This window comes from Haliotis cracherodii, unplaced genomic scaffold (assembly GCF_022045235.1).
Source record: "Haliotis cracherodii isolate W230 unplaced genomic scaffold, xgHalCrac1.p SCAF_44, whole genome shotgun sequence".
Classification (NCBI taxonomy): Eukaryota; Metazoa; Mollusca; class Gastropoda; order Lepetellida; family Haliotidae; genus Haliotis; species Haliotis cracherodii.
The window spans coordinates 459,678-487,629 of NW_027266302.1; the positions used below are offsets into that span (position 1 = coordinate 459,678).

Consider the following 27,952-nt stretch of genomic DNA (forward strand, 5'->3'; position numbering starts at 1 on the left):
CTAAGTAGACACTAGGTTCTCCCGAGTCCGCTCTCCCACTTGATCTTCATCCTTCTGTTGGTTTGTGTGTTGTGACTGTGTCATGAGGACTCGCAACATGCTCTCGATCCGGGAGTTCTGTTCCTGGAGTTCCTTCATGGTCATCTTCATGCCCACTATCTCTCCTTGCATGTACCCCTGGCCCTCCTGAACCTGAAGGAGGAATAGTCACTAGCTATGAAACAAGCATCCTTCAACATGGTCTAGTGGGAGAGAGTCCGCCCGGAGAGACTGTCTGAGTGGGATATTCATGATAAACTGCGGCATAGTATAACACAGACACACACACACACACACACACACACACACACACACACACCACACACACACACACACACACACACACACACACGTGCATGCACGTCGCTATGTAGAAACAATAATCTTTGACGCGACGTTAAACCCCATTTCATCTTACCTTACCTCCTGAACCTGCTCACAAGCTCTGAAAGCATCTCTCTCTCTCTCTCTCTCTCTCTCTCTCTCTCTCTCTCTCTCTCTCTCTCTCTCTCTCTCTCTCACACCAGCTCTGGATGGAGTGCTTTCTCAATGGCCTCAAGAGACAAGGAAGATTGGAAGGTCAACAATCTCCATAACATTCTCCACAACGACCCCCATATAGGGTACTTCAGACAAATGTTAGGGTTTGACGTTTCTCTTCGGATGTACGTCTTCCGCCTGATGAAGTCGGGCAAGATTTTCTCTACGTCAAGTGCCAAGTCAACCTAGAGAAAAACATGTTTGACCAATTGCATTTATGTTCATCTGACATAGCATGCTGACCACTTCAAGTGTGGACAATCTAATGCGATAACCAGATGTTTATATGATAATCCAGTTTACGTTATATGCATCATTTAAAGACAGAAAACTTAATACTCATAATCTAACAGAAAACATTTCGCTACTTTCCTATTTTCAAATATGGTGTTCTGATGTTTGTATACAATTGGAAATACCAGGTGAATTGCAGCTATTCTGCTGTGCCAGTCTTTTAAGCTCTCATAAAATCCCGCTTTCCACCAGTGATTGAAATGTTATCAGTTCATGTCTATTTGCAATATTCCAGCTACATGACAGCGGCATGTAAATAATCGAGTCTGGACAAGAAACTCTTTCCACGCCATCTGGTACATTGACACGCTACCGATCAAGTCACCTAGTCTGACTACCCGATCAATCAAGTCGCCAGCTACGACAGGCATAGGTTGCCGGCAGAATGGAGTCCTGGACAAACCCTATCAGCCACCAGAGACATTGCCAACCTATCGCAAAGTATCCAGCTCTGCCAGAATGTCACCAGATATCGTATAAAGGAATCAGGTGAATAGAAGCCACAACACCCTTTCCATAATCATAAGAAATACCTGCTAAAAGCAGGGTCCTTTGTGCGATTCAGACGATATCATAAGCAGGTGTTTATGAATCACTATCACATTGTGATGATACCAGGTATTTAGTGCAGAAATATTTAGTGCAGAATTATATTCATTCATTGAACACACAGCCGGAATCTGTATTATTTATTCTATTCTTATCTATTCTCTAAGAGGTACATTGAGGGGGGTTCGAATCCCGGTTCGTCCCGATTATGTTTCTCGGTTTGTCAGCACCATACCCGTGCTCGTGGGTTTCACCGAAGTGATAAACGTGTGAGACCTGCATCACTTCGGGCTTTCCTCCCACATCAAGCTGACACGCCGTGATATAACTGAAATACCTTTTAAAAGCGGCGTTAAACCCAACTCACTCACTCACTCACTCAGGTACATTGAGAAAGGACTGCAGGGATCCTCACTGTAGGGGTTCTCATTTGGAATAAGTCCCAAGTAACCAAGTTGCTCATTATATAAATAACCGGTTCCTATGGACATGAGTCAGTTATTTACAGGTCGCTGTGATCGAGCTGGAATACTGATGACTGCTGCGTTAAACAACAAATAGACAACATCTAAAAGTGGAGCAAATGTTGTTGTTTTTTGTTTTCCAGCAATTGCATTTTCATTAAGGAAATTTAGAAAGCTATTTCTACAAACATGACTAATCTGTGGTCACCTGGCTGCTGATATACGTCACCTACCTGCATAGCCATTTTCTTGAAGGCAGACTGGTCCTGCACGGCCTTGATGTCAGCTACAGCCAAACCAATCTGGGAGAAACAGACAGACATGTCAAGGACTAGAGACATGTTTGTTTATCTTGTTTACCTCATAGAGTTGTCTGACTTGTCTGTCAACAAATATTTTCAAGCCAAGAGTCCAAATATCTGCTTCGCCATGCCATGAGATGACGTGAACAACTTATCTGACATGATAATCATTTATTCTGTATATTTTAATTTCAATTTGGATGACATCACCAGAGAACACTGAGTTTCTCTACGTCCCATGATGTAATGATGATGTAATTGAATGATCGAAAATTGTGACATGCATTTGCTTTTTACACGAGTGAAAATGTCTACCTCTCACTCCCTCTGAACATATTGGCATTTGACTATCAAATTTGTTATACATTCTTTCATTCCGCTGTCAAGCACTGGAGTGTCTCAAAATTGATCTGGTAGTATAGGTTGGAATTTTTCAGGAACAAAAGAATTTATTTAAGCTGCCTGGTGCCAAAATTCAATGTCACACAAATCAAATTTGTTTAAATGTGATTTTAAATTATGTTTTTGTTTTTGTTATTGTTTTAGAGTCAATGGATCTTAAAACAACTTTTATATTTGTTATCACCTTGGTTGATACATTGTTTCCATCAACATATGCAAAAACCTAGCAGTAACCATCTAATGAAATCAGATTACTCACGAATACTCACGAGCAGGTTCGTGACGATGATTGACACGAGGATGAGGAAGGTAACAAAGAGAACATAGGCAGCTTCAGGAAAGTGGACTTCATCCCGATTGTCTACTGATGATGACTTCAATTGCTCATTGATTATGGCATCAAACTCAAACTCGCCGATCATCATGACTCCTGTTTTGATAATTGCCCTCGGGACATTTTTGAAGGCAACCTGAAACGACATTCAACATCATTGGGTTAACTGGATTTTAAAATTATTATTTTAATTTATCTGAAAATGCATTTCAAGCAGCTATATTCATCTTCCCGAGGCAAGAGAGTTAACTGACTTTAAAAGTCCAGTTTCCAACCTTGCCGAGCTAGGCTGGAATTCCTGGGCTCGATCGTAGCGCCACCAGTGACTGTTACGAGTTATGTCCCTTCTATGCCTCTCTTATGGACCAATAACATTCCACCTCTCGTATCACTTGCATTTCCTTCAAACAAAATGGCGGCGCCCAGACAAGACGATCTGATAGACAATCAAGATCTATAGTGTGAGAAAACGGGTCTTACATCGCGAAGTGCATCAAATCATGTGAGCCTAGTTCGGCAAGTGTGGAAACTGGACTTTTATAGTCAGTTAACTCTCCTGCATCGGGAATATATTATGCTCAGCTTTGAAATAGGATTATTGATTTGCCAACCTGGTTCTGGAACAAAGTGTAGAAGCCGAGTGAGAAGGCAACGATGAAGAGGAAGAAGACGACGAAGACCTGAATGACGGTGAGGAGGACCTCGCTGAGCATGACAACGTAGATTCCAAACATGGGGAACTTCTGGATGAACTGCAACAGCACCACCCACGCCGTGAACACAGACACCGCCCCCAAGGACCACTGCCAGTACTGGTAAACAAACATTCAGCGCTTGTTATGAAGAAATGTGAAATCAAAGTTGAATCAAACACGTGCTTGTTACAGACCTCATTACATTACACATCGTGTGGAGGTAAACAGGTTTCCATTCTACGAATAAAGTGAATTCCTGACCCCAGTCATCGGCCTTCCGGGGAGTTGTTGCCGAGAATGACTACATGTTTAAACGCGAACACCACTCAGTACTCGTGTTTTGTTTATCAGGAAAATGACACTGGAACTGGACCATTTGTATTAACTGGGTTTCAGGAATAAAGTTTGCCCTATCTCAATTTGTGGTGTTACTTGTCGATTCCCAAACTGAAACAATATGTTAACCCAGAAATCTGCACGAAAAGGAATTTAGTGTGAATCCAACAAACAACCAACAAATGGTATACAATCAACAAATGTGTTACAAAATTCACTTGGTTCACAAATCAATAGAAAATACCGCACAGCGTTTACAATAAATGGCAGTAAACAATAGAGTAGTAGTACAAAATTCAATGACAGTATATGATATGGTGGCAGTGGTCAGTAACCAATACAAAACATACAGTGTTTATAGCAAAAGTCGGTGATATTTATGCCGAATTTAGGACTAATCTTATGATTTATTAGAGGTGGGTTTATAATAAAATCTGCAATAAGCGTAGCCGTAAAATGAAAATCAACGGACATGGCTAACTGACGGGCTGTTTCACCTAACTGCCTACACCCTATCGTCAAGAGACAAAGTATACGTTTTAAACACAAATAAACAACACTAAAATAGGTAGGTTAATGTTAGATGAGTCACTTTGTATTATGCGTTCAGTATGTGATCATCCATAAACAAATGCAGCAAAATGTATGATTTAAATGTACGATTTTATATAAATTTGCTTCTGTTTAATCACATGACTTGAAACATTCCAAGTGCATTGTGGGGCCGAGCTAACACATGTGAACATAGCCGATGAGCTGTGCCACTGGTTATTGTGAGTTGAGGTGACTTGTCGTAGAACTTGCAACTTTGTTTCCACCACTGATGTAAGCTGACTGCAGCAACTGCAAGCCATGAAATAGTGTGCTTACCGAGCTGGTTGGGTATATCATACGTTATCAGTGCACACAGGCTTGGGGTTCACAAGGATGGTGCTACTGAACCAAGGCTAACAATAGCGAAACTGTGGTCCTCAGATGACAAGATGGACATTCTGAAGTCCCGTTCTTCTCTCAGAGTTGGTCCTCAGATGACAAGATGGACATTCTGAAGTCCCGTTCTTCTCTCAGAGTTGGTCCTCAGATGACAAGATGGACATTCTGAAGTCTCGTTCTTCTCTCAGAGTTGGTCCTCAGATGACAAGATGGACATTCTGAAGTCTCGTTCTTCTCTCAGAGTTGGTGGATACGGTGTTTCCAGTGATCATACTAGGAGACAACGCCTACAACTCCAGGCCCACTTGCACAAAGCAATCTTAGCACCACGACTACTGTAAGCCTATGATAAAGTATGGGAGTTACGATCATCTTAGCGCTAAGATCGCTTTGTGCAAGTGGGCCCAGGACGTTAAAGATCAAAGACTTAGCCGGGCTACTTCAAGAACGGCAAACTGATGACGAAACCAAGACAAGACAGAGACGCCCCAAAGGGAACAAGGAGACAATTCAGCAGTAACACACGACGAAATGGAACACCCGTTTGTAGCAATGTGGCCAAGGCTCAGAACTTCTCACACAGGAGACAAATGACATTTTCACCGGTAACTGTGAGAACTATACCATATTGTCATGGAGTATCAGTGGTTTAAAATAGAAGTTTGATGATTATGACTTCATTGAATATTTACAGTGTTACGATATTATATGCCTAGTGGAAACATTTGTTGCACAACTGGTTAAATGCTTATGATATTTATTATTCACCAGCAGTTAAACTAGCATCATCTGGAAGGAGTTCAGGGGGTGTATGTGTTTGTGTTAGACCGGAGATTGCTGTTCACTGTACACATATTAGCGAGTGACTGAGTTTGGGTGTAACGCTGCTTTTAAAAGTATTCCAGTTATATCAACGCGTGTCAGCTTATTGTTGGAGGAAAGCCCGAAGTGATGCAGGTCTCAGACGTTAACCACTTCTATATCTATCATATATTGGTGACATTCATATGTTTTTACAACTATCTGTAGATATGTTCCGACAGGAATGGCGTTCTGCACTTTAAGACATTTCAAAATATGACGCATATCGTAAAATTAAGTCTCTCCTTGAACCAGAAAGGTATCTTTCAAATTTAAGATGCAGATACCTCCGCAATACCTTTATACGTTTTAGACTTAGTCTAAATGACCTTACAGTGAATAAAGGAAGATATTCCAATATTCAAAAGTCACAAGTCATCTGTGGCCTTGGTGTTGAAGACGAATTTCATTTTATGTTTATTTATCCGGTATATAACAAAATAAGAATGGAAATATTTACGTGTCAGGGCCCCGTTCCACAAAGCGATCTTAGCGCTAAGATTGTCGTACGTCAGTGTTAAAGAATGGGAGTTACGATCAACTTAGCGCTAAGATCACTTTGTGGAACGGGGCCCTGGTCATGTTCACGCATATCTACTAAGCACTTTGTATGTCTGCTGTCAAACAAAATATATATAACTTACAACTTCAAGTATCCTTATACATTCACCATGCTTTATGTTACGTCAGTTGTTGTTGTCCTGATACTCCATATACTACAGTACTTGTTAATATAACTGTATGTGTATGTAACTCACATGTACGTGAGCCAATGACCTTTCATACAATTAACCATTGAATTGAATTGAATTGATACCGTAAATCAACGGCCTTGGACTGGTTATGGCGTCGACGCGGGACGAACATGGCGGAAGAAACGCGACAGTGGTCGTATTGTTTGACTGCAGTATGTTGCTGAATACCATACACTGAGCAACTGGCGCATAAGTGGTTATGAAATTCTGTGAGGATTGCACATGCCTGTGTCCCGAGACAGACATTATTCCAAGAGCACCAACGCCCGCCTCGGACAACTTTGTGGCTGCTGTGGCATGGACACGGCGGTTTGAATACGCTTGGGTAAACCCCGCACAATGAGAGATGGTTGAAATCATGTTACCATATTTCTTCCAAGGTAATAATAAACAAGTTCGTAATATTCGACATGTTTGAAAATATGACATTTCACCTCTGACTGATGTGGATACTATGACAAGGATCATTATCAACCGAATCTGGGATTTAAATCCAAGATTAAATGTCTCTGGAAGGCACATCAAATTAGTGGGCCTTTCTTGTCTGGGCCTTCTCTGTCCTCATATCTACATCGTGAGTGAGTATGGTTTTACGCCGCTTTTAGCAATGTTCCAGCAATATCACGGCAGAGGATATTCAATGTATTTACTTGTGCTAAAAATAGAACGAATATAAATGGGTGTATACCAGTAAATAACAATCGCCTTGTTATAGCTAAACTAAATCTACTGTGAGAAGTGGTTAACGCTCACTAAGAAAGACAACTCTTGAGAGAAGTAGAAGAGTTATTACCCTTTGATGAAAACTTAAGTGTACAAGGATGAGACTGTTAGCAATATTAACCCGGTGTAAATGAGCCTCCCCTGAATATTTGTCACACTTGACAATGCACAATAGACAATGGCAACCTTTATCACTTGTTTACGTTATAAATGTACAAATACATGCAAATAAAATCTGAGCAAATGTGACCACTGGTTATCTTTTAGATACCTGCATAAAAAATCTAAAAATGATCAAAATGTGAACATATTTAGAAAGTTATTCTTTGTGAGTCAGTGAGTTTAATTTTACGCCGCTTTTAGCAACATCACGGCTGAGGATACCAGAAATGGCCTTCACACATTGTACCCATGTCGGGAATCGAACCCGGGTCTTCGGCGTGACGAGCGAACGCTTTAACCCCTAGGCTACCCGACCGCCCCAATATCTACAGAACATGACCCCGTACAATGACAACACTGTCCTCACCAATCTGAAGCCTGTTTCCTTCTGACAGTCATTGAAGTCAATGACGAGGAGGAGAGCTGATCTAAAGGTGAACCACTCAATCAGATTCGTCCAGCTGAAGTACGAACACCTTGCTTGGAAGATATGAAACAACTGGAACAAACATTCTCACATTGTATTTAAAGGATTTCATAATACATACATGATGTAAGGATAGAGAGTATTAAAGGGAATATTTCCAAGAATTACTAAGAAGTGTAACAATAATTGATGTGAACTTCCTGTGGAAGGTTATTTGGGGGTCAATGAGGAACCAGCGTCCAAGGAGTACATTGTATATTAAGATTCGTTGTCAAACCTGTTTTTACGCCGTTTTTAGCAATATTCCAGCAATTTCACGGCAGGGGACACCAGAAATGGGCTTCACACAATGTACCCATGTCGGTAATCGAGCCCGGGTCTTCGGCGTGACGAGCGAACGCTTTAACCACCAGGCTACCCGACCGCCCCCAACAGCCATTAGAAGCCAAATTCAGGCAAGATACAGCATAACCTCACCTCCTTCAAAATGTTGAAGACAACATATAATATGACAACATATTTAGCTATTAGGGCAGGTTTGGGCTGTTGATAGGTTGTACTCAGATGGTCACATGACCCAGATGACATGGCCGCGGCAACAGTTGCATTACTGAAACATAAAAATAACCGCCATTGCTCTCTGCTCAGTGTCATTCCTTTTAACGTTCACTCTTTTTATTTGGCAAAACATCATTATACACGCTATATCCTCAAGATTTTGTGATAACATATCAAACCCAATGTAATAAGTGTGTGAGTGAGTTTGGTTTAACGCCGCTTTTAACAGTATTCCAGTTATATCACGGCGTGTTTAGCTTGATGTGGGAGAAAAGCCCGAAATGATGCAGGTCTCAGACGTTTACCACTTCGGTGAAACCCAAAAGCACGGATATGGAGCTGACAAACCTAGAAACATAATCGGGGCGAACCGGGATTCGAACCCACAATCATAGGTTTCTGGCGTGTCCAAGGGACGAAACCCTGCACAACGAATCGCGGCGCCTTAGACGACTGGGCCACCTGTGCCCCCAATGTAATAAGCATGTGGTAAGTGTCTCTACAGTCTTTGCAATACATGTTTACTTATTCATCATACAATCAAACTAAGTACATCCATACTTTCGTATAAGTTTTATGGCTAATGGTAGATTGTTTGATGGGGATAACAAACAACAAAATACCTTTACTAGTCCAAGTTTTCAGACCAGTCCATATTTGGGAAATTGATTAATCGTTGTTTCAAATGCTCCAAAAGTTATTTCAAAATCGATCATAGTGTAGAAGAATCCCTATGAAAACCTGATGACATCTAGCCATTACTCGTCGTAGATAAATAATAATGATAATAATAATAATAATAATAATAATAATAATAATAACAACAACAACAACAACAATAATAATAATAATAATTTTAAAAAAATAAATGGTACAGGAATAGGTCCAACATTTCATTTTCAATATTTTTTCTGCAGCAGCTTAGTGATTCCAAGCAATAACTTAGAATATGGTGGTGGGATGTCCCGGTACTTGGTTGTTGTTTAATGCCCCTGTCAGCAATATTTTAGCTTCATAAGACATGGGCCTGTAAAACTCTAGTCCCAGTCAGACAGGTGAGTGGTTGATATTAGCAGCAACGTCCCATGTCATTTGGTTATGGTGACACATATTCTACTTAGTCATAAAGCCTGACCGACCAGTCCAAGTTAGATTCCTCTCATGGCATATAATAGCGGGCTCGGGGCCTATTCTCACCTGGGTATCCACAAGGTCAGGGTTAACTGAGGGTATTACAGTGGAGTTCATTTACTAGCTATAGGGAGGTGGTGTCTCTACGATGTACGCCGTGAGGAACGTCAGGGACACCAGGTAGAGGTGAACTGAGGGTATTATAGTGGAGAGCACTTACTAGATATAGGGAGGTGCTGTCTGTATGATGTACGTCATGAGGAACGTCAGGAACACCAGGTAGAGGCTAACTGAGGGTATTATAGTGGAGTGCACTTACTAGATATAGGGAGGTGGTGTCTGTATGATGTACGTCATGAGGAACGTCAGGAACACCAGGTAGAGGCTAACTGAGGGTATTATAGTGGAGTGTACTTACTAGATATAGGGAGGTGGTGTCTCTACGATGGAAGCCGTGAGGAACGTCAGGAACACCAGGTAGAGGTGAACTTAGGGTATTATAGTGGAGTGCACTTACTAGCTATAGGGAGGTGGTGTCTGTATGATGTACGTCATGGGGAACGTCAGGAACACCAGGTAGAGGCTAATTGAGGGTATTATAGTAGAGTGTACTTACTAGCTACAGGGAGGTGGTGTCTCCACGATGTAAGCCGTGAGGAACGTCAGGAACACCAGGTAGGGGTGAACTGAGGGTATTATAGTGGAGAGCACTTACTAGATATAGGGAGGTGGTGTTTCTACGATGTAAGCCGTGAGGAACGTCAGGAACACCAGGTAGAGGTGAACTGAGGGTATCATAGTGGATTGCACTTACTAGCTATAGGGAGGTGGTGTCTCTACGATGTAAGCCGTGAGGATACACCAGGTAGAGGTGAACTGAGGGTATTATAGTGGAGTGCACTTACTAGCTATAGGGAGGTGGTGTCTGCATGATGTACGTCATGGGGAACGTCAGGAACACCAGGTAGAGGCTAACTGAGGGTATTATAGTAGAGTGCACTTACTAGCTATAAGGAGGTGGTGTCTCTTCGATGTACGTCGTGAGGAACGCGAGGAACATCAGGTAGAGGTAAACTGAGGGTATTATAGTGGAGAGCACTTACTAGATATAGGGAGGTGGTGTCTCCACGATGTACACCGTGAGGAACGTCAGGAACACCAGGTAGAGGTGAACTGAGGCAATGTACAAGGGACAGCCGAGCGTGAGCCACTTGTGGTTCAACATGGACATGACAAGAGGGTGGGACAGTAGGTCTTTCCGACGCAACGTCACCTGGAGGAACAAAACACCACAGACGGGAGACGTGTGCCAATTGCACCGACGACTCTCTACCCATTCTCTACACAAACATTCACTGTTATGCTTGGAATGTTAATACGTTGATACTATTGTCATATGCAATATGGTAACCTATTCTCCCTGAAAGGTAAGGCATCAATGATACACTTTGTTGTACAAAATATTTCGATAGGAAATATGAAATGTTTACTCGAAACATGGTAAGAAAATAAGTCGTAGCCCAACTTTTGTAAATTTTGTAGAATTAAGTCAATTAAAAAATGTCTTTTCATTACAGTGATGTTGCCATGGTGATCATCAACTCTGAGCTGTGGAAGGATGCCTTTTGTGGTACATTCCCCTCCATTCAGTGGTACATCCATCGGTACATTCATCACCATTCAGTGGTACATCCATCGGTACATTCATCACCATTCAGTGGTACATATATCGCTACATTCTTCACCATTCAGTGGTACATCCATCGGTACATTCATCACCATTCAGTGGTACATCCATCGGTACATTCATCACCATTCAGTGGTACATCCATCGGTACATTCACCACCATTCAGTGGTACATCCATCGGTACATTCATCACCATTCAGTGGTACATCCATCGGTACATTCATCACCATTCAGTGGTACATCCATCGGTATATTCATCACCATTCAGTGGTACATCCATCGGTACATTCATCACCATTCAGTGGTACATCCATCGGTACGCCCGCCTACATTCAGTGGTACATCCATCGGTACATTCATCACCATTCAGTGGTACATCCATCGGTACATTCATCACAGTTCAGTGGTACATCCATCGGTACATTCATCACCATTCAGTGGTACATCCATCACCATTTAGGGGAACATTCTTCACCATATAGGGGAACATTCATCTCCATTCAGTGGTACATCAATCACCATTTAGTGGTACATTTAGTGGTTCATTCATCACCATTTAAGGGAACATCCTTCACCATTTAGGGGAACATCCTTCACCATTTAGGGGAACATTCTTCACCATTTAGGGGAACATTCTTCATCACAGTTGCACCACAGTGCACTCTGCCCACCATTATTTTGAGGGGATGGTTCATCTTGAGGATGCTGGAGTCTGATGCGTAGGGCTTGGCACTTGGCAGTACCCTTCCATGTTCATCAAATACCCCATAATCTGAAAAAAAGGTTTCTTATTTAAGGATGAAAATAATTATATATTGAGTGTAGCTGTAAAATGCAATGTGGTGAGGCATAGTTAGTGTACCAACAATTCACAATTATGCTCTTTTACAAATATGTATGTCCTTAACGTAATTCTAATCTCGATTATAATGTTATAAAATGAAACCTAAAGGCCTGACATAGTTGATTACATCTGTTTTGACTAATATATTATTTAATTGTGAAGTGGGTGTTCCTATAGTTGCATGGAATAAGAATTAAAAAAAGACCAAGAATATGCAAGGCAAAGTATTATTACTTCTAAATAAAACCGTCAAAATCCTGCCCATATTCATAAGAAACCTCTGTTAAAACCAGAGTCCTTTGTACGATTCCGACTATATCATGAACATGTGTTCATGAATCACTATCAAATAGTGATGATACCGGGAGTTCGCGAAAAGGTGAGCGTACCCAGTCCTATACCCTGGTACCCATCACAAACACATGCACAGGCTAGTTAATTGTTCTAGCCACACGGTTCTATTTGTTTTAGACATCATGAGCGTATTGGAATGTAGGACAAATTACAAAATACACCACAAGGAAAGAATGTTAGACGATAGCGGAGTTATAGATCTTCTACTTGAAATATACATATTAAACACAACTAATCCCTCTTTACTCACCACCATTTGTTTTGCTTTTGCATTATTTCTCTTTGAAATAATAACTATATTAATTATTCACATGTATTAAATATGAGTTATATTACCAGTCCATTCAAGAACAACAAGATTTATAAATATAAGTTGTCAATGTAACATATCAAGAAAGAAAAACATTGATTTTTCAATAAAACTTTTCATTATTAAAATAAGGTGAAACTGATGATGCTGGCAATCGTGCCATATTTAATTAACTGTTGAAGAAGTGTTCCAATTAAAGTTTTCTGCAGTCAAGTACAAACAAGATGAACTCTAAAGCATTGGTCATGCCCAAACATGGTGTCATGAAGAAGATGGAAAGTAACATTGATGTTACTGATGATTAGGTGGTGATAACTTGTGATTCGTGTTCCTCTCATGGCCATTCTATGACCTAGATCTGTCTTCATGGGCAAAACCAATCGAAGTCTCTATGTACCTCTTGGGACATGGCCGTGTAGATTTACATGTTTTCAATATTTGGTTATAGACAGTTTGACTAGTTTGACACAAACAAGTTGTTAGATCGTTGTGACGCTTTTAAGTATGCTAATGCTATGTTCACCCCCAGTACAATGGAAGTATTCAATTTCTCTTTGGCACACAATGAATCTAAAACACATTACACACCTGAACTTGATCCAGAGTCGCTGGAGGACTCTCTCTTTGTGTCCAGCCAATTCGCATACACATCATCCAGGAACTCATAGTTGAACGTGATTTCATAGTTGGGTCGCTCTGGATTCTTCTCAGCCCCATAGCTCAGGCAGCGATCAAACACTCGCTCTGCCACATCTGGTTAATGAGAAATATTTGCTGATAAACTTGTATAGAGTATGAGAGATTGAGTTGGGTTTATTGCAGCTTTGAACAGTATTCATGTTATATTACGAGTGTCAGCTTAATGTGGGAGGAAAGCCCGAAGTGATGCAGGTCTGAGACGTTCATAGCTTTGGTAAAACCCATGAGAACAGGTATGGTGCTGACAAACCTAGAAACATTATCGGGGCGAACCATAATTCGAACACACGATCATAGATTCTGATTCATGACGTGCCCAGGGCATTCAAAAGCGAATGGCAACGTCTTGGACGACTGGGCTACATGTGCCCCCTAACTTGTATTGAGGCGAATAGAAAGATACGTTTCTGTGAAGAGAGATAGACCCTACTGATTATCTCCAAAATATGCCAACCACACAGACCTGCATCACCTTTCATTTTCAGATTAAATATGTTACAGTAAGCTACGGTTATAACGAACACGCTTATAACGAACTGACGGATATAACGAACTTACTTTTTGGCCCCGACTACTTGCTGTAGTCATGCTGTATATGTACTTATAACGAACTACGGTTATAACGAACTAAAATTAGTAGTCCCTTTGAGTTCGTTATAACCGTAGTTTACTGTACCTGGGAAATGGTGCTCATTGATGAAACCCTTTAACCAATCTCATCGACAAATACCCAAAAGGACATTAACATATAAGTTTGTACCACTTCACACTTTTCCAACTTGATTTTGTATTCTGGTGATTGAATATTTGGTACAACAATGCAGGAGATTGCAAATATGAGTCGAACCTGGCATCTTCCTGATGAGTTTTCTCATGGGCGTGTCGAAATGCCCTGTAACAATGTCGGGCGATGCATGTCGCAAGGCATCCTTCCACACCTCAGAGTTGATGATCACCATGGCAACATCACTGTAATGAAAAGACATGAGCATATATCAGTGCGTTTGACCCCCTTGTGTAACGATTCACCGCACATTCAATGCACTCGATTCTTCCTATATCAATATGAAATGTAGGACTCACATTATGCGTTGTTAAACATTGATATAACATATATTATATTATATGATTTTTATAATTGACTTATTTCTACAAAATTTACAAAAGTTGGGCTACTATTTATTTTCTTAACATGTTAAGTGTCAAGTTTTCATATTTCCTATCGAGAAATATGAAAACAACAAAGTGTATTATTAATGCCTTACTTTTCATGGAGAGAATGTTACCATATTGCATATTAGAATGGTATCACCTTTTTTACATTCCAAGCATAACTGTCAATTATGTTTTACGTTAAGGTGGGCATGACATATTATTTGCAAATAGATAATCATGATAAAACAAAAACTCCAGAAATAAAGCTCTTAAACTCACTTGTTGTGGTTTTCAATGGCGATACTAAGACTGTTGAGACCCTCGGAGTCCGGCAACGTGACATTTGCATCCCACTCAAGGAGGAGGCTTACAACTGCGGGGTGTCCATTGCGACACGCAAGATGAAGTGGAGTGGTCTGCAGAAAATGTTCAGAGTGAGTGAGTGACAAATGCTGCTGGCATGTCAAGGCAAAGACGCCATAAATTGGATCCACAAACCGTATATCCGTGTAGGTTTTCTATCTGATATCTATAACACAGAATGTATCACCGCGTTACTCTAATAAGCAACAATAATTTGCATATGGAGGCATTTCTTATTACTGAAGTAGTGTTGTCCTCTTTCGTGGCAATGCCTCCAGAATCATTTCTTGTAACTGATCCGTTGGTTACGCCCTTAACTGTGAGATTATCTTTCGGCGGCATTTCATGGGTATGTGCCGAAAGTGCAATGCCACACTCTCGACAGAAATACACAAACCTACCATCTTTTCGAACTGTTATGCTACAGGAAGCACTCTCAGGTTGTCATTTATCTTGATGTTGACCTCATGCTGAACATTTAATAGCGTTAACATCAAACAGAATTTACAGGTATTCGGCTGCTACACTATGGAATCAACTGCCACTAGAACTGTGACTGTCACAAACCCTTACGTCCTTCAAGAGTTCCATGTTAAATAAATAAACACTACGGCCTAACATGAATTATTATTATTATTATTATTATTATTATTATTATTATTATTAATCCATTTCATGATCTTTCCTAGTGTTTTGTGCAGGTGCCGGCTATTTGAAACTGGCCCCATATTTGTCCATGGTTTCAATGGTTGCACACTGTTCCAGCAGTAATTGGCATGCCTTCAGACATCCTTCGGATGCTGCCAGATTCAGGGGGGTCGACAAACTGTAGTTCCTGTCAACCAATAACGCTAGTACGTGAGCATGAGTTTCTCAAAAAGTAGTTGACGGGAAAGGGGTTCAACAAAAATCGTTTCAGAAAAAGGGGTTCTTCTGATACAGTTTCTGAAAAAGAGTTTCATCAAAAGTAGTTTCTTTGAAAGAGGTTTATCAAAAATAGTTTCTGGGAAATTGGTTCATCAATAGTAGTTTCTGGGAAATTGGTTCATCAAAAGCAGTTTCTGGGAATGGGTTCATCTAAAATAGTTACTAAAAAGGGTTCAACAAAATAAAAGGTTCTCAGAAAGACGTTCACCAGAAATAGTTTCTGAGAAAACAGTTCATCAGAAATAGGTTTAAAGAACAAACAAAAGGTAGATCTTTCTGAAAAATAGGTTTCTGACAATGGAAAGATGAGGTTTGTCAGGTATTGTATTGTAATTATGGATGTCCCCAAGGTGGCAGGACATGCTCACCTTTTCGCTAACATCTGGTACCCTCACAGTAATTCATAAACGCATGCTTATAGTACAGTCGGAATCATACAATGAACTCTAAAATATCAACCATTTTGTCTCCTGCCCTTTGGATTTTAACCAAAAAGATAAAAAGAAAGAAATTGCTCTGCCCTTATTGTAATAAAATGGTTTGTGATAGGCTGATATTACAATATAGGCCATAGGACGCCTTGTACCTGATGGCAACGTCGGCTCCGAACTCCAGGAGGAGTGCAACTGCCTTGTCATGTCCCTGCATGGCTGCCAGATGTAGAGGAGTGTTGGAGTTCCCGTCCTTGGCATTGACTAATGACTTGTCACGCTTCACCAGCTCTCTCACATTGCTGTAACAACAAAAAAGACATTGCCTTAGTATTCTAATTTCAGACCGCCTCAGTGGATACTCGAAAAGCGGAAGATCCGAAGACGTAAAAGATGGTACTTTTTTAAGGTTCGGTCCTATCTGGATTATGATTATTTCACTGAATACAGAAACGTAGCAGTTGAAGGTGATTCAAGGCTAACAGTCAAATTACTCCAAGAAATGGGCAGTAAATACAAGCATTGCAACACAAATTGCTAAAAGAATTAAATATACATTTAAATTTAAACTGAGTAAAACTGACAGTTTTAGTGTCAGATGTCCTGTAGTTAATGAGGAGAAGTGGTAAAATAGAATTCTAGTGCTAAGAACAATCGCAACTGCCACACTTTGACACAGACCTACGACAATCATAGTGCTAGGATCCCTTTGTGGGACGGGGCCCAAATGTTATTCACAGCAGGAAGGTGTAAATGGCAATAAATCAAAGTACTGGATATGGAACCATCAAGTAATCTCTGAACTGAAGAATACTAAGAAAGAAGAGAATAAATGAACAGTTCTGAAAATGAAAGGCTCTGTCGAAACCAATTGTCATGTTGTCAAAATGGTTTCAGAGTCTGTACACTGAATATCCGAATCATTGTTCTCTTCTGTCAAGTATTTACCTTATCCTGCCAAACATGGCAGCGAGATGTAATGGTGTTTGCTGTTCTTCGTTCCTGCTGTCAGGAAGAACTCCATTCTCCAGCAATATCTAGAAAATAAGGACAGATTGAACTATTCATACACCACATACCTTGGATACACATATTAGCATCAATCTGTACCATGGGAGTTATGTCCCTTCCTTCCCATGTGTTGACTACATACAAATGGACTCCTTGGTATCAAGGGCTGTAGGATGCTGCAGTAGTCCAGCATTCAACTTTGTAGGATTTGTATGGCTGTTTTAACTTGGTATAAGTAACTGAGTCATAAGTGAAGTGAATATCACGTATAAGTTTTTCAGTCCAATTGCATGTACTTTATCTATCATTTCATGAAGACAACATACTGCATTCAATTTTTCTCAATACAAATAGGTTTCCTCCCTCTGTCTGTCTCTCCATCTTACCACTAGGATCTCGCTGTAACCTTCCTGAGCGGCAACATGCACAGGATTGGTGACATAGCTTTCATTTCCCTTGATTATTTACAGACCCACGTAAAAAAGCTGGAACATAACTGAGTGTGGCGGTAATAAATAAACAGAACAAACAAATACAGTGTAAACCTAGTGTCTTTACCAGATGCCACTTGATGCTACTCAGTATAATAGTAATGTCGTTCTACCAATAGAATGAAGATAACTTACTGATCAACAAGATACTGTACAACATCCAGATGATTGAACACAACTGCTTTGTGTAGTGGAGTTGCCTGTTCGTCATTCAACACATCAACACGAGCCTTGTGTTCCACCAGCAGCTTGACATTCCGGATGTCTCCTGACATGGCGGCCAGATGGAGAGGATAGATGTCGTGTTTCCGGGCGACATTCACATCAGCATCTGCAGAACACCAGAAGACGCAGTGATCTTCATGGATCATGTGGAAGATAAAAACCACCAAATGTTCCTTGGGTTGCATCACTTCATTGCCACAAAGTTAGTTTTCACAATATCATTCCTGAGGGGATGTTGTTAGACTCAACAGTCAGCAATATTCCAGCAATAGCACAACTGCCAGTAAATTGTCAAGTCTGGACCAGGCAAACCAGTGACAGAAAACATGGGTAACCTTCCACGCCACCAGGGTAGAAATGCACACAATTAACCTTTCATAATGTCCGTTGTCTACAGCCAGGTGGAGACATGTGCTCTCCTCAACATCCCGATCTGTCAGCATCTGGATGAGGAACACAGCACATCCGTATAATACTTCATCCTCATTACACGTTTTGGGTTCTAAAGTCATAGATCAATGTGTTTTTTATGGCTAATCCACTTTTAGTGATGACGACTAGATATAAATGTTGTGAACCGTGACATAGTGAATTATACAGTTGGGGATGACTTGTACCTAATACCTTTGATTCTGAAATAACAAACTTCGCTCTGGCCGCTCACATTTGCTTTCCTTGCTGGATATTATGAAATTAGCTAACGAGCTACGATTAAATACGGTTTATATTTCCAGAGGGAAAGATAAACCATTTGGAACTTTTACATACACAACATGCAAATGAATTGTTGCATTCAATTCATTAACTTTAACAAATGCAAGTCAGCACCGTTGATGCCAGACATGCATACCAACACTGGATGATGGATGGGTAGATGGATGGATGGATGATGGATGGATGGATGGATGGATGGATATGGGATATTTATCAAGTTGCAGGTATTTATTCGGAATCAGAATCCAGAATTATGCAACGTCTCATTCCATATCAAGACGTTTTTGATAGAGTTTAAGGACTAACGAATGAAAAGTGGTACCGGTGACCAATGAAAAGCCGAGTTATTTATATAAACTGTAATCCCCAAGGGCATTACAGAAAATTTAATACCCTCCACCCATCATCCCTTATGATATATATATCATGAGGGAAGATGGGTAGAGGGTATTAAATATATATATATATATATATATATATATATATATATATATATATATATAGATTTGCAGGAGAAGAACCACTCAAGATCCCATATGCAGAAGAAGAACCACTCAAGATTTCCCATATGCAGGAGAAGAACCACTCAAGATTTCCCGCCGAAACTATTGAGCATAAAGGACAAAACACAGAGAAGTTTGTATAATTGATGATTTTCAAAAGAAAGTGTTCGGGTTGCAATGAGTTCTGGATATACACTCATTATGCATAAGTACCATAACACACGGCAATGGAAACATGATCACACATACTTTCAACCAAATGTCTTTACATATGTTGTGTGCAGATTTTGTATTTTTCCACTTATACAGGAGTTAATGCATTATTTCACATTCTGAGAATGTCCTTGATGAGAGTCACTCACACTTGAAACCATCACCCAGCCTTCCGCACGACCTGATGCAGCATCAAACAACATCTGCACAAAGGAGACATTTCCCTTTGAACACGCATGATGCAGCGGCGTAGCCATCCCAAAATCTTTACATCGCAGGTTGGCATCTGCCTCGATCAACATGGTTGCCACACCCTCCTGGCTGTGAATGGCTGCAGTATGGAGGGCTGTGACACCCTGCATGTCTTGAGCCTGCCAACACCACATACAAATTTACACAGACAGACAGACAGTTTTATTTGCATGAAGGCCATCAGACCCATAGTACAAAAAGGTTTACAAGTACCATTTTACAGAGAGTTATTTCTTAAGGGAAGATAAACAAGTGCTTTATCTTCCTGTGAATACATTGAAATTTGAAATAATACCAATGTCCGAACAGCAAATGTAAAATTGTGTAATGATTTCATGACCAACCATACTCATTTCTTGAATTGCTTCAACTCATGCCTGATACATATTTCACTGTAGCACACCTTAATCTGTACTCAACACTGTAAAATGCCAAGAATGACACGAAGTTATCATAAGCTTCTCTCAGCAAATTGATACTTAATTATTCAGGGGAGCTGACACTTATCATTTTTCAGCCTTTTGATATAACCGTAAGAACAGTCAACAGTATGCGTATAAGACACTCACGTCAAGATATATGTCAGTAAGGCTCAGCAGATCCCTTGCAGCATTTTCATTCCCGCTCATGGCAGCATAGTGTAGAGGCGTCTGTCCATAGATATCCACAACATTGACTTTGGCACCATTTTTGATCAGGAAGGATATACAGCCCTCTCCAGAGGTCCCCAAAGACAGGAGGCCACTGGCTGCAGCCTGGTCACAGCCAAAGACAAATGTGAGTGTTAGTATATAGACATGCTTTTATAGATATTGATTGAATCAAAGTTTTGTGAGGAATATTATTGAAGCCTATGCATGGAAAACAGACGTGAACTATTCAAAAGCGAAATCAACAGATCACCAACAAATGCGCAACATCCGATTCGGCATGTAAAGATTTGTGGCGTTACCTTAAATCACGATCAATACAATTAAAGTGTTTTGTACATAAGTCCATTGTGATTTTAAATTCCTGCATTAAGTTTTTAACAGTCTATTTTATGACTTGTGTGTTGTTTTAATTGTGTAAAATGCACACTTTTTGTCCAGAAAATCTAGAAGAAGTGAGTTTTTACCAACGTTAAATTATCTGCTGGTATGTCATTATTTTTCGTGGAGTATACCAGATAGTCCCGTTGATACAATAACATGAAAAAGAAGGTGCTTGGTGTCTTTCTGGCAATACGATTTTCATGTATTAGATTAAATTTATTGAATCAATAAATCAGTATCGTGTATGGTATATGTTATAACTTAACATTATTTTGGGTAAGAAGGTGTTGCCCTCCACCTGATAAGCAGATCGCGTATTATGCACAAGGATTACAGTACTCACACTCCCCTTACTTGACTCCTCTTCTTCGGGACTGTTGGTCTCCATCCTCTTGATCTTCGCCCTGTGGTATCTGGCTGCAGTGTGGAGTGGGCTGATGTCTTCATAGCCTTTCACGTTGGGATCTTACAAAACGAGTTAGTGAACAGAGTATCCTAACCTCAGCTGTGTGTCTCATCTGACCAAAGCGATCTTAGAGCTATGTTGATCGAAACTCCCATGCCTTAACATAGACTTACGGCAATCTTAGCGCTAAGGTTGTTTTGTACAACAGCACCCTGATCCCTATTTATTATTTTTAGCCTTATCATCCTTATTGTTGCTTACTCGTGACTCAATTCAAATTGAAAGGTAAAATATGTAATTATATCATTAAAATATGTTTCTATCGTAACAGCATGTGATTACCTGCGCCAGCGTCCACCAGCAACTTGACCACATTGAGATGGTTGTAGCGAATTGCGTAGTGCAGGGGAGACAGGAATTTATCGTCCAGTGCATTCATTTTCTCCTTGACGTGTCCGCTGATATTCTTTAGCTCAGTTAGCATGTTACACTCGTCTCCATATCTGGCACACTGGTGGGAAGGAATGATGAATATAGCATATGTCAAGATTAATTACTGGTATGATAATCGTTTAATGATCGACCATAACCGATAAAAAAAAGTCAATGACATATATCCGCTGTAATCTTTCTCAATATCCTTCGCAGCAATAAATGGTTCATTAATCCCCGATCATTAATGAGAATTTAAACACATAATACATTCATTGCCATCCTCCTCATTTGAGTGAAAATAAACAAAATAGCAACGTGTTCAAATTGTGATATAATGTATATACAGCATTCATCCACACACTCATAATGACAACAGATCTAATATCACTACATAATTCCATTATAAAGGACACAAAATCTAAATGTCCTTGTGTGTCTTCACACAGGCAACATAAGTTTGCAAACACATCTGGGAAAACTCCGAAAAGTTGCAAACTTGTATTTTCGAACAACAAATATGTGTTGTACGAAGTACCTCTTCACTTCTCCCAAATGCCGACGCCATTTTAAAGAAACATTAAGTGAAAATCAGGTTATAATGTTGCAGTATGTGATTGGTTGTAAACGACCAACATATGTTTGACAAAACCCTAGCATAAAAACGCTAATATGTTGGCCAAATATTAGTGAAGAAAGCGATCCATACTATTTCCCGCCAACAGTTTGTAAAAATTCAAAAACTGGTTTACAAACTGTTTCGCAATGTTCACACACACATTTATGTTTGTAAACATGAATTGGAAAAATTAATTTTGTCGTGTGAAGCCTTCTTGGCGTTCATATGTTGAGTTCTCTTATACCGACCCAGCAATCGATTTGATCAACAAAAACACGTCAACTAGTCCCTACTAGATCTGTATTACAATTGTTCGTTTTGTTTATTGATTGATTTGGGGAATGGTCCAAGTGGAGGGCTACATGCGACACTAACCAGGCTCGGATGTATAGTGTGGAATGTTGTCAGAGACTGGTCAAGTGGAATTGGGCTGATGCGCCTTTCTGTGAACCGAACCGAAGAAGTAGCCGTAGATGAACTAAACGAACTGGAAAGACTTGTGAAACAATCAATCAATCTTGATTTCCCAGAAAGATCTATCGATGACAGGAAAGAAAATTCCCAAGAGGATAAGAAGTTCATTCAAATGGCGAACAGTTCCATTAAACTGGAGAAAGGTCATCACAGCATAAAAATGCCATTAAAGAAAGCAGAGGTGAAGCTACCAGACACCCATACCCAAGCCCCTAAAGAGACTAGCAAGACTGAAAGTGAAACTCAAGTGAGAACTTAGTTGGTAGATCACCCAGTAAACACGAGGAAAACACACTTGCGACTACCCTACAGAGAGACAAGTTATAGACTTCACAAAGTGGAAAGTTGTGTGTATACAGTTTTTAATTAATGCGAATCTTTGTATGCCAAATGGTCCCAATAGTAGTGAAATGAGATTTGACATTTGTGTGAAACTAGGATATGTGTGTTGTGGACTACTGTTTTCTGCCTTATGAAAGCTTAGATAGTGTAGATAGTGTTCAGTGGTGCCCTTCAGATTTGGTTAACCAGTCCGGTTGTGTGGTGACAGATGGAGTGAGTGAGTGAGTTGAGTTTAACGCCGCTTTTAACATTATTTCAGTTATATCACGGCGTGTCAGCTTAATGTGGGAGGAAAGCCGGATGGAGACGCACACAACCGCGAATGAACCATACAGAAGGAAGGAAACGGGAGATAACTCTGTTCAGTACTATGAGAAAATAGTAACAGGAAAACCAACGGCAAATTTTCGTAAGTCGATCGAAGTGAAAAAGTTCTTAACAAATATAATAAACAATTTAGAATCAACGGTAAATGACCAAACGTGACTATTTTGACGATGCCTATGGTGAATTTGTGAACGTCGTTTGCCAAGAAGTGCAGGATAAGCTACCAGTGAATCTTTATGTCAGCTGGGAAAAGTAACAAGAAGTGAAGACATCATCGGCCATGGTGGAAGGATATGTACACATTAAAGTGAAATGAGATGTGTTTAGCAGTGAAGGAGTGGTGCCGGGGCACGCAAATGCCAACAGAGAACAGAAACAGAGAAGTCAACATCGCAGCACAATTCTCCAGGATATGTGACGAAAATAGAGACGATTTTTGGAAGTATATTATCAAGGTAATAGTAGGTAATGAGCGACAGAAAACCATTCCTATGGAAATCCTATTACAATAAAGGGATAAAGACCACGTGTTAGATTGGTAGAATAGGTCTTCAGCAACCCATGCTTGCCGTAAAAGGCGACTATGCTTGTCGGAAGAGGCGACTAACGGGATTGGGTGGTCAGGCTAGCTGACTTTGTTGATGCATGTCATCGTATCCCAATTGCGTTGATTGATGCTCATGATATCAATCACTGGATTTTCTGGTCCAGACTTGATTATTTACAGACTGCCGTCATAAAGCTGGAATATTGCTGAGTGCGGCGTTAAACAAACAAAGCAAAATATTGGTGGAAAGCGGGTTATGAGGAACTGCTGAACATAAACACTGCAGATGACGACACAAGGGATACGATGACGTCAGAGGATGGTGACATTCACATGGTGACATTTAATGATGACATTACTATAGAGGAGGTCAGAGAAGCTCTAAGGAAAACCAAGAACTGCAAAGCCCCTAATATTGACAATACACCATCAGAGCTTTTATGGGGAGACTACACTAGCGAACTAGTATATAAGCTGGTCACTGTTTGTTTCCAAACCCCTGTATACCTGATATGTTATTTGTTAAGTACCACTCCTTACCCAGCTTCTCCTTACCCATCTCTTTTTCTGATTATAAAAAACCCAGGTATTTCAAGTATATTGTGTATATTTAATTATTTTAGCCTCCTTATAAAATATAATTTTATCTATTTATCAATTTGTTTTATTGTCTCTCATAAATCGCTGTGCGATTGGTCGTAGATAGTGTGATCAAACATGTAAATCACCTGTTTTATTTTTGTATTTTAAATGGTTTACGAGTGAGACATAAATAAACGTTGAAGGTTGACAATTGGAAAGCTGAAGTCATCCCTCTTTATAGTCGCCTTATGGTCTAGTGGAGAGGTTTTTTTATGTCATGCAATAAAATTCCCAAAGAACGAACCATTTCAAATGTAATTGAAAAAACATCACAGTCCGATATACGCCGCATTTCAATAAATAAAACGCTACCTTTTGAAGCGCAGCATGTGTACCTAGCTTTCCTTTCAGTCAATTCGTGTCCCACGCCCGACTTTGAGCATATCAAAGTACTTATGATTTTTCACTCTTTGAAAGGTGGCATGTTTCAATCTTTACACATGGTAATACCATTCAAAAGATGCATAACAGAGGATAAACGTGAAATCTTCACTTTTTTATTTCGAAGGCTATATTTGAATGTGTATAATAACCGTCTGATTATAGCAAATGCTGGCTATCCTTTGTCATGTTGTGCATGGAATTGCGAGGCAAGTTTACTCTCTATATGGATCGTTATAAAAACAATTGTACCCCTTTTGAATAAACAAAAATAAAACTTAAAAAATCAAACTTTTAGCTATTTAACAAGACAAATCTAAACTTGAGAAATTGTTGGATATGTTATGCCAACACGAAGAAACATAATTGTGTCATATTTTAAATATACAGGAGCAACAGTAGAAACTTATTTTTCTTAGTGTAACCATTAGAGTTAGCAATATTTTACAGAGAAAAAAATAATACAATATTTCTGTCAGTGTATTATTGTAAAACTAATATTTTACCTATGCCCTGGAAAAGAAACAATTTCTCATTTTTAATATCACCACGTGTTAAAGCCTGATTTATCGCTCTTTATGAGAAATAAAAAAAGTGATGATTGAGGGATGATTTTGTCTTCTCTGTGTCCAAAACACAACAAATATAATAGTTATAATTTCAATATTCTTTGACATGTGTGCTTTGTGCTTACTGAAATGTATGCTATGCAATGTGTGTTTACCTATATTATATTCAGAATTTCCTCTCGTAACAGCAAGGACAAAGCGGTTACACCAAAGACAAGGCAGTAACAAGTAAATAGTGTTCATATAGGCTTTTTATGTATGTTTATGTTATTCTTGCAAACATTATGTTTATGTTCTTATGTAAATATATTTCTCTTTGTCACTTTAAAATGTAATATATGCATATGTATGTGAGTGTGTGTGTATGTATGATTATGTGTGTATGTGTGTATTGGTGTACATATGAGTGTATATATATTTATGTATGTATATGTATGTGTGTTTTGGTGTACATATGAGTGTATATATATTTATGTATGTATATGTATGTGTATGTGTGTATTGGTGTACATATGAGTGTATATATATTTATGTATGTATATGTGTATGTATATTTGTATGTGTGTATATATATATAATATACATATATGTTTATGTGTATATGTGTATGTTTTATATATATATATATGTGTGTGTGTGTGTGTGTGTGTGTGTGTGTGTGTGTGTGTGTGTGTGTGTGTGTGTGTGTGTGTGTGTGTGTGTGTGTGTGTGTGTGTGTGTGTGTGTGTAATCAATGTCTGTGCCAATATATTAGGGAAAGGGCCACCTAAGTTGGATAACTTTTGCCCAATCCCGTTGACCATATATGTCAATAAAATATGTTTTAAAAAAAACATAACACCAAGGACATTACCATTACTCATCACCGCTCTTCTGTCATTAATAAGTCGGATATGACGCACTATAATTGGTGTTACATAACTACAATGGCACAAGACATTTTTCACCACGTACTTTGAAGTTTCTACATAAAGATGGATCACTCTAACACCTTATTAAGCAAATGGTTACACCAAATACATGAACCATGATTTTCTTCTTTTTTTTATTATTTAAAGATAGAAACAAAGAGAAAACGTATTTAATTTTAAAATATCGAACCCCATTAATAAAATAACAACATATGATATATGTATGTGATATATAATCTGAAATATGTTCATTGTAAAAAGCATTCAGTGTCTATTGACAGTGATATTTAAACAATTTCAGACTATACACAAATCCACCACAAGCAGTTAAAGCAAAGCACTGACAAAGCAAATACTAGTATTTGACGATATATTTTAATTTGGTTCACCACTGAAATATTAGGGATGAAAGGTAAGGACTATCTTAAACTTTATGTAAGATAAAGACTATTGACATAAAATGAGTACATATATTGACCCATATACAGTAGTAGTATTGGTAGTTAAGGTAGTTGTTGCAGTAGTAGTTGTAGATCTAGACATTAACCAGTAGCAATTTTGTATAAATAGTAGTAGTAGTTGTTGTGGTTGTAATGGTTGCTGATTATTAATTTGTTGCATTGTAGATGTTGTCGTTGTTGTAGTGGTGGTGATGGTCGTGGAGGTGGTAGGGGCTGTGGTATGTTGTAGTCGCTGTTGTAGTAGTAACACTTGTGATTTAAGCGCCTTAGGAATTCAGACGGTCTTTATGATAGTATGACACAAATTAATATGAGTAACACACCCACTAAAATCGCTCACTAGATGGCTCCCAAGTGTTTAATCCGTTAAAAAACAAACAGTTATTAAGCATCAATGGATACCGCACTGGGATATCGGACGAATACTGTTGGTCCACACTACGACGTCCTGCGAATGCCCCCTGACGGTACAGACCAAGCATAATTAATTAAATGAATTTAGGATTCAAACCATGATCAACAGATCCTTGCTAGCTCTGCACTGGTAACTGCTGTACCTTTGCCCACTGGGCCACATGTTAAATGAACATGTAGTGATATAAGTTAGAAATGTATAAATAATATAGGCGAAGGCAAAAATTATATAAGCATGGGCAAAAGCAATATAGGCGGGAAGAAGATGCCAGGCCTTCTCCTTCGCTCCCTTTGAACAGACGACAATCTGTACTTACTTGGTGTAAGGTAAGATTATGTGCCTCTGAACTGTCGGCGCAGTCCGAGGATTCCCCCGGAACATCGCTTGGGTTTGTGGTCAGGTTCACCATTTCCATCACAACATCTGACAACCGTCTATTGACCAATAGCAAGTGTGTCATACTTTCCGTCTCACGAAACAAAATTCCTCATGACAGGTAACAGGAAACGCTGAACACGATGCAGCATTTGAGTAAAATATGCTAGTAAGCCGGTACTTATTTGACACGTCGACCTCGCTAGCACATGACAGTGACGTGATATAATCATTCTAGCGTGTCAGACCCTTTGTAAGTCAATGCTAGCCTTGATCACTCCAGTTCAGATACATTCGTGCTTTTGTTTACAGTCACCATGTTGAAACTAAGT

General features: G+C 39.5%; 1 protein-coding gene across 1 annotated transcript; it reads right to left on the bottom strand.

Moving 5' to 3' along the window:
* LOC139441757 (transient receptor potential cation channel subfamily A member 1 homolog) lies at nt 1-27,731 on the bottom strand. The gene is made up of 23 exons (XM_071222535.1): nt 27,562-27,731; nt 21,468-21,636; nt 21,063-21,184; nt 20,255-20,440; nt 19,583-19,804; nt 18,365-18,446; nt 17,914-18,109; nt 17,674-17,749; nt 17,225-17,313; nt 16,432-16,578; nt 15,642-15,753; nt 14,835-14,971; nt 14,248-14,369; nt 13,290-13,454; nt 11,865-11,965; nt 10,609-10,778; nt 8,294-8,426; nt 7,757-7,888; nt 3,536-3,736; nt 2,860-3,060; nt 2,120-2,188; nt 564-764; nt 1-192 (listed from the first exon to the last, which is right to left on the bottom strand). Exons 1-23 carry the CDS (start codon nt 27,703-27,705, stop codon nt 1-3), a joined length of 3,369 nt encoding a protein of 1,122 aa, XP_071078636.1. The 5' UTR covers nt 27,706-27,731.
* Nucleotides 27,732-27,952: the final 221 nt, after the last annotated feature.